The sequence below is a fragment of the Cupressus sempervirens genome, chromosome 10 (genome assembly GCF_028749045.1).
Source record: "Cupressus sempervirens isolate cs-2001-9-10 chromosome 10, ASM2874904v1, whole genome shotgun sequence".
Lineage (NCBI taxonomy): Eukaryota > Viridiplantae > Streptophyta > Pinopsida > Cupressales > Cupressaceae > Cupressus > Cupressus sempervirens.
In genome coordinates this window covers 397950184-397958957 of record NC_143127.1, presented here as the reverse complement: position 1 = coordinate 397958957, position 8774 = coordinate 397950184, and the positions used below count along the sequence as shown (strand labels likewise).

Below are 8774 nucleotides of genomic sequence, written 5' to 3'. Positions count from 1 at the left end.
GGACTTTAAAAATTATGCTATTGCTCTTGCCTCTAAGTGGATTCTTAAGGCCATATATGGTAATGAACCTTGGAAAGTCTTAACCAAAAATAACATTCAATGTTCTATCATCTCAAAAGATAAAAATTGGATGAACATTCCATTCTTTGATTTTCTATTAGATGACTTTAAGATCAAGGTCTTTGGTTCTAATGCTTTTACTACCCTTTAGAAGGCTTGGACCCATTCAAGGATACTCTTACCAATTAGAGTTGTTGTTATCCCTTCTCCACGTTATGTTGTCACACATAGATCAATTTCTTGGGAGTTGTACCTAAATAGAAAACTTGTGGCACTTACACAAAGTATCTCAGCAAAACATTAGAGTATGTTGGGAGTGACTTTAATCAGTGACTTAATTATTGATAATCATATGGGTACTTGGGATGAACTTAGACCTAGATATGGTATCACACAGACTCAAAAGAAAAATTATACATTAATTTTCAAGGCACTTGGTTCATGTAAGTTTTCCAAGGCTATTAACTCAAATGGATTTTTAAAACAATTGTTGTGGAAGGATAGAACAATGCTTAATGAACTAACAGTAGCAAAACTATATAATATGCTTGTGTCTAATCCTAAAATATTTTCAAAGAGTGGTCCAAGGGTGGGGATTGTGTTCTCCTTTTTCTAAATGGTCTTTCCTTTTTTAATGTTTATGGTAGTCAAAAGTGGAACCCAAAAAAGTTTTTCTTAAATGGCTTTTATTGCTCAAAAAACTTGCCTTATGATTTAACTTGGAGTTTTAGGTTTTACTCTCAGCCTTTGCAAATTCTGTGACACAATTGAGTCTTTGGAACATGTTTTCTTTTAGTGTAATTTTTCTATTATGATATGATCAATTGTTTTGGGCAATCCTATTGGATGGAATTCAAAACCAGGTCTTTCCTAGAGTGAAATTTTAGCTAGATATGTTGAAGCTTTTGACTCTAAGTTTAACTCTTTTGGGTTTGTTCTTACATGTGATATTTTATGATTCCTTTAGAAAGAAAGAAATGAAGAGGTTTTTTTGAAAAATGATAGAGGACTTACTGATTTTACTTGTAAACTCACAAATTTTTCCATTATGTCTCAAGTTTCACTTTCTCTAAAAATCTCTATGGTTCAATTTATGACGCTGGTCAGGGATGGAATGCTACTTACTCATAAAGACAAGGTCAAGTCTTTCAAGTACCTTGATGAATTAAATGATATGATGGACCTGAATGACATTAAACAAAATGAAAGAATGATGGAGGATCTACGCATTTCCACTAACACCCAATAATCTATTCCTAATGTTTCTACTGGTGAAAAGGTTCACCTGACTAATTATTGTTCTAGCAAGATGGAATGATGAATTGTTTGATGCAACTTTCTTGCAAGCTTTGGATTCTAATGATGGATGGGGCCCGAACATAAATTAATAGCATGTCTAATTTTGATAATCAGCACTATGTAAATCTTTTGGATATACAATATAAATCTTATATAGTTTTGATACTTATTCAAGTGATACAAAATGGATTGACTAACTGTAAGTCATGTTTGGTGATGATATGGTTGTTAGATTTATTACATTAATTAGGCTAGTTTTTAAGTTTAGTTTAAATAAATAAATAAGTTAGATATATAGTTTCTCAGAAGTTATTCACTCTCCAAATAGGACTCTACTTCAACCTACCCTACCTTTCTGTCAAATATAGAAACCAACTCAAAACTCACCAATCTTTTTGTAAGGGAAAACAAGGTTATATAAAGTTGTTCACATATCAATGTGATATAATTTAGTATCAATTATGTATTTATCCAAATGTATTCAAAAAATATGAATCAATAAAATCAGTATTATATATTTTTACTCTTTCATTTCGTATCAAAGCTAGGTACACAGGCAATACAAAGTTAACCATGAGATGAAAATGTGTTGTGCCGAGTAGTGACGACAATGTTTGTATGCAATAGTGATGTTTTGAAGCAATACTCACAAACATTGCATTCATTATAGACACAAGAGGAATGATTCTGGTTGGAAGAAAGAATACACGTTTCTAACAGTTTGAGGAGTCAAAGAAGACAAATTCCCTATCAGCACATTCAAGAAAATGGATAAAGGAATGGAATCATTAGCAAAGAACACTATCTATTAACATCAAATTAATATTTTAAAGTGAAGGGACAAGCATCATTAAATTTAGTTATTTTTCTCTTTCACAATAATATCATGAGTAGTGCTACCGTGTGTCTATTTTGTATTCTATGAGATCTTCAATTTGAAGAGTATGTGGTGTTTCTATGATAGAGATTTTTCTTGGTCTCTCATAATTTGTAAATTGCTTTGGTTCATATGTTAGTCAACTTGGAGAACCATTTTTTGCAGCAGTGGATGCATTTTCATTTAAAAATTTGTAAAGAGTGTTAGCTTTTCTATTGTGCATTTTATTTAAGTTGTACGATTTTCTTTCAGAGCAATCAAGAAGAAATTGGATAAAATGACTACTATTGCTAAGTTTGAAGGTTTTGAATTCTACACATGGGAAGATTTTTGCTATAAATAATAGAACTAAATAGGAGGCTAGAGGCAATGGAAGTTGGAGGAATTTTATCATCTTGAGCTAGCTTCTCACTCACATGGAAAGCAAGTATTTATGTCCTTTTAAAGTCAAAGCTTGCAAGATTCATCCCTAAAGAGAAGAGGGGACTTGATATATTTGTGTCCCTGAAGAAAAGAGGGGGCTTGGCTGCATGATTGTCCTTCTATGGAGCGAGTAGGGTAGGATTTGAAGAATGGCATTAGAAACACTTGGAAGAGATGTCACCTTTTAGAGGAAAGGCATCCATGTGCAGACAACTAGTGGTGATTGTTTCTAGGCACTTGAAGAGTCATTAAACACACTCGGAGGGGATGTGGACTTTCGGAGGAAATGCATCTTATGTGCATCACTAGAGGAAGCATCAAGAACACTCCATGGAGATGTGAAATTTTAGAGGAAATATGTCTGAAGTTGGGATATGAGAGCAACTTCAAGATTAGGATTTGCAATATAAAGTTGCAGAGAGAGATCTACTTTTAATTATTGGTGAATGAGCTTATTCAAAGTTTCCAGGGGAAATGTTCGACTTATTACATTAATTAGGTTAGTTTCTAATAAGGGGAAATGTTATATTTGTTGGGTTAATGTAATAAGGCGGAATATTAGATTTATTATATTAATAAGGCTAGTTTTAAAGTATAGTTTAAATAAATAAATAAGTTAGATATATAGTTGCTCAGAAGTTATTCCCATAAGTAGTTGTTGTAAGGGGAAAAAAAAGTTACATAAACTTGTTCACATATCAATGTGATATAATTCAGCATCATTTCGGTATCAATTATGTATGTATCAGAATATATATTCAGAAAATTTGAATCAATAAAATCAGTATTTTATATTTTTCCTCTTTCAATTGTAGCTTTAAAAGTATAACACTCTGGTAACTTATGCTGAATAGATCTTGATGAACCTATTGTATTCAGTTTTCACACTATTCTAATATAAATTTTTTCTAGGCTTACTACTCTATTAACTTTGCAAGACATGTTCTCCATTAACAATATCTCAAGGATTAGGCTATTGGTGAAAAATATGCAGAAGACGGAGGCTGGAGACAATGATCATTTGTTGCGTGTTGAAAGCATCGTCATGGTTTCTACAAACGCCTTCCAACAAAAAAATACAATACTCTACATTGCTATGTATATTGATGGAGTGATGACTCCATGCCACATCACACCCTGACATTATTAATTTAGCATTTATCAGTCAAGAATTTAACACTTAATTCAACAAATAACATCAAACAGAAACACGGTATTTTAATTCCTAAAGTCAATACTATCTTTGCCTCCCTATTATTGATTGACAGTTTCTCTTCAAGATATCCCAACATATGCTTTTAATGCATTGTCAAAAACATAATATTACCTAGATATTTTTACTTAAATAATATAGAGATTAAATCAAATTTCATTATGACAAAAATGTCAACTGTACAGTTTGTAGAGAGGATAGCGGCATCCTTATATAACAGATAAGTGCACATTGTCCTTCATCCACCAAAACCAAAATATAACGAACACCTAATCCAGAAATATACAGAAACCCTAATTTTCTGAATTCATGCAAATAGGAATGCAACTGAGCATTTATTCTAAATTTTCGAGTACAATCAATATTAAATGTGTTAACAGGCATCAATTTTATTCTAAATTTTCGAGTACAATCAATATTAAATGTGTTAACAGGCATCAATTTTATCTGGGAAGGACAAATAAACAATGTCTCCGTTTCTCTAATATATTATTCCACTAAAACATCCATGAAACCCTGAGTCCGATATATGCATTACAAGAGCAATGCAATTATCTCCAGTTTAAATGATATTGAACATCAACATAATGAATTCAACAGCATATAGCAGTTGTAAACACAAGCAAAACTGATAAATAAACACAATAAATTCCATAGTATATAACGGTTCCAAAGACAAACCAACGGAACCAGCAATTATAAATATGCATTGCAGAAACAGTAAATAGATCTGCTCTCTACACATTTATTTAATACTCCGAAGCCATTATTCATCAGTAGTTAGGGCCTCAGGCATACAATATGACACAAAGTGCTTTCTAGTCATGGCACGCATTTAGCAGAAGAGACTGTCATGGGAAATTTATAAGTTTGTGCATAAACGAAGGACACAGAGCCTCCGGCCGTTATGGGCTTCCCATCGTTAACAAGGCAGTCATTGATACTCAAACGCTTGAAAAATCTTGGGTCAATCCATATGGCAGAGGCGAAGGATCCACAGTCGAGATGTATTTGTGCAATGGAGCAGCCTGTGCTGCACACATTCGCTACTGTCACTGTGTATGATGGTGTAATTTGGTTTGGCATCGGAGAGTTGGGGCTTTGATTAACTACTATGTTTTTCTCGCAAGCCGGAACCAGTTTCTCCGCGAATCGACCTGCAAATTTAATTATACCCATCAAATTCCTAGCTATGAAAAAATACATAAGGTATTTCAAGGATTTGACTTACCCACACGATCCAACAGCCTACGGTTTGTGTAGCTTAAAGTCACAGTGTCATTTGTCACATTGGACGCCACCACGGAGCGTGAATCTTGCATTTCTGAAAAGCCTGCATATATCACAAATGAGTTATGTGGTCTAAAAAAGTTGAAGTAAAAAGCTTAGAACTGCATATTGATGGTGTAAAATTGGTACCCGAGACACCCTTGAAGAATATGAGGAGAACAAAGAAGGCGGACACATTGATCAAGTTCAGCATCGTCATCGTTCCTGTGAACACTTTGGAATTACATAGCAGTTTGCCTTCCAGTGGTTTATATAGCAATCTAGCCACATCACACGCCGGTATGCTTGTGCAGCCGACCGCAAGGCTGTTTAACAGTTATTTTTAAATAATATTTAAAACCACAAGACATTATATAATTATTTTCAACTAATTATTAAATAGTAAATAGCTGTCATAATTTTGCTTGTTTTGGGCTATGATGATTCAAAGCAGCGATTATATTGTTGTTTCTAAATCTTCTCTTTGTTTTTATTGGAATCATTGGAATCAGGGCCCTCTTCCCACTGAATGGGGTTTTCCCACTGACTTAATTAAAAATATTATTAAATTTATATTTAATCAAAAACATTATTTAGTTTCTTATTGTATTTTCTATAGGTTATACGATTGCAATCAGTTGTACTTAACTAAATATTAAATTTTCCTATGTCAATGAATATTTTTCATTTTAATTTTAACTTTTAATTTTTGTAATGTTTTTTATGAAATTTTTAATTTTTAAAATTTTAAAATTTATTTTACTTGAATTTCATTGACTTATAAATTTGGGTCTTATAGGAACAGATTTTGAGAAACCATATTTTGTTATGTAAAACTATTATATCAATAATTTGTTATAACATACAATGATTTTAATTAAATATTTTTCTTTCTTGTCATATATTGTATGAATAATATTTTTTTAGTTTAAATAAAATATTAATAATTTAAATAAAACTTTAATTATTTATAATGGTATGCTGACATGTATATTTAATTATAAATTATAATTTTTCTATTAAAAATATTTTTTATCTAAATCAAAAATTACATTTTTAATGTAAAAGTATAATTTATAAATTTATACAAATTAATCAAATTTATAATAAATTAATAAAATTATATTAAAATTTATCAAATTTAGAGTCAATCTTATTCAATCTTAAAAATGACACAATTTTTCCTAATGGTTAGTTTAATAGTTTAGTGGGTTGAACCGTGAACCTACTGAACTGAGTAAGAACCTTGTTGGCATGTGGCGCAGACCTATAGAAGCCAAGAAGTCATGTTTCGTATGACTCCTTTTCCTACATAAATTAGTTGTTAAAAAGCTATATGGTAACATTAACATTTGTTCCTTTTGTAGAGAAGCTTGTAGAATTTTTGGGCCTAATTGTGCACCATGGTTTAATATTCTAAAAGTATTAACTGGTCACTCCCTGCACTTAACATTTATGATAAAGATGAAAACATTTTTAAAGGTAGTTCTCTTAGGAAATCTCTTTGGAAATTTATGTTCCTTAATATTTTTGCTACCATTGAAGTTGATTAAAACTCATTTGCTAAACTCCTAGGAGATAATAGATAATGATGTAAAAGAAAGAATTGACATAGAGGCAATAATTTCTAGGCCATCGGTAGTTTTCTTTTTGTATTTCGATATATTGGAAATTATACTTCTATGTAACCAGTGTGTTAATATTTTCTACAAGGTTGAAACTAATTGATAAGCTATCTTAACAAGCACTTTATTATTATATATTATGTTTTAATTATAATCAATAAAAGAAATAGTTTCCTAGGTTTTTTGGTTTAATATAAATAAATTTATAGAAATCATATAAAAAACAATCATATATTTATGTTACAAAATAATAAACAAATGTTCTTATTGTTTACTATTTTTTCTTTATATTATACAAAATAAAAATGCAACTTTAGAATTATTTATTTATACTAATATAAATTAGACTATTTTAATTTTGAGCAATTTTATTTAAAATTGAAATTTTGAATTAAAATATTAAAACTCAATCTTGTTGCTAGTGTACCAGAAAATAATGGTGTTTGAAGATTCTAATATAAATAGTGTTTGAAGATGATTATCATACTTTAGGCATGAAAATGGCATTTTTAAAAGTTTTTTGATGAGTTGGTAATCTACGAAAGAATGTATAATCATTATTACCATTATTAATATGATATTACATGTTATGTATATAATATTATTACATGTAATGCATAGAAATATAGTAATATGTTTTTTGAAAAGGATCATACATAATACTATGATATGTTTTAAATTCTCCCTTTATACTCATTGACTCTTTAACTTATCCAAACCTTGGCGGATGTAACTATGCCTACTTCTATGTGTAATGAAGGAGTTGCTTCTATAAGGTCCTCTAGTCTTTTTTTTATTATGGGGTGTTCTATATGGTTATCATCCTATTTTGGCTGAGGTTATGGATACTCCTACAAGGTATTGCTTTTTCAAAGAAAAAGCTTGAAAGGATATTATCAACACTTTTGGTTCCCTTTTATCCCCAACTCTCATTAAATTGCATATGCTCACTTGCTACAAAAAGAGCTTCCTTATGTAATTGTGTGCCTTTTCTTTGTTGAGCAATACTACAATGACATATGCTTCCTTGTAGATACTGATTATACTTACATCCAAGATTTTGTATCTAGGAATAGATGGCTAAGGCACCTAGGCTACGAAATTAATGTTGATGAAGCCTCAGGTGCCATCACTACACTCTTTGCTAAAGAAGTTGACAAAAGTGCCAAGATATTTGGAAATTATGATGTTGTGAAGTCAAAGGTTGAGATGGAATTGAAGACAGCCTCTACTTTAAAAAAGAAGGACAAAATGGTAAAGAAACTGAAGGCCAAGTTTGGAGAAGGTGGAGGTGATGATGAAGAAGAAGATGATGAAGAAGATGAAGAGGAAGAAGAGGAGAAAGGTCAAGAACCTTTAGCTTTGGTCCAAGGCATGGGTGAGGACAAAGAAGAAGAAGGTGCCAAGGAAGAAGAAGCCAAGGAAGGACAAGTAAAGCCAAAACCTAAAAAGAGGAAGGCTAAGGCACAACTTGCAGCCAAACCAAAAGTAAAAAGGGCTACCAAGCCAAGACAACAAAGACAACTGCTCCAACAAGAAGGGCTAGTACAAGGGCCACTACTCAAAAGGCCAAAGAGCAGGCAAGCGAGAAAACAAAAGAAACTAAATAGAAGAACCCAATTCAAAAGAAACAAAGAAGAAAATACATTGCCCAACCCATAACAAATGATGAAAAGATAGAGTCAAAAGATAAAAGCTAGTTTAGGGATGTAATTCATGCACCTAAATCTAATCTTGAGAATATATGTGATAATGTTAAGGATAATGCAAACATGACAGGCTTGAAGAATATTGATTTTGAAAAACTTAGAAGAGAAGAGAAAAATAAGGTAGAAGAATCAGGATATGCCATGAAGTCTAAACTCAAGAATACTCCATTTGAATTAGACAACACAATGTCCAAGGAGTTATACACCATTGTAGAAAATAAGTGGAATTATTTCTTAAACTTGGAAAAGAAAATAAGGGAATCGACCCTAGTCCAAGTGATGCTTTAAGTAAAAAAAGG

The 8774-nt window shown here is 31.4% G+C and overlaps 1 protein-coding gene across 1 annotated transcript; it reads right to left on the bottom strand.

The window, feature by feature from the left end:
- Positions 1-4694: 4694 nt before the first annotated feature.
- Positions 4695-5361, bottom strand: LOC149534354 (TPD1 protein homolog 1-like). Its single transcript, XM_089806015.1, has 3 exons — positions 5292-5361; positions 5104-5205; positions 4695-5029 (listed from the first exon to the last, which is right to left on the bottom strand). Exons 1-3 carry the CDS (start codon positions 5359-5361, stop codon positions 4695-4697), a joined length of 507 nt encoding a protein of 168 aa, XP_089662141.1.
- Positions 5362-8774: the final 3413 nt, after the last annotated feature.

What these genes read in the sequence shown, in the direction of transcription:
- LOC149534354 (XM_089806015.1), bottom strand. Translation starts at nt 5,361, where the DNA reads ATGACGATGCTGAACTTGATCAATGTGTCCGCCTTCTTTGTTCTCCTC. An exon ending in ATTCTTCAAGGGTGTCTCGG is followed by an intron (nt 5,206 to 5,291) that starts GTACCAATTTTA and finishes TGATATATGCAG; the next exon opens with GCTTTTCAGAAATGCAAGAT. An exon ending in TAGGCTGTTGGATCGTGTGG is followed by an intron (nt 5,030 to 5,103) that starts GTAAGTCAAATC and finishes TTAAATTTGCAG; the next exon opens with GTCGATTCGCGGAGAAACTG.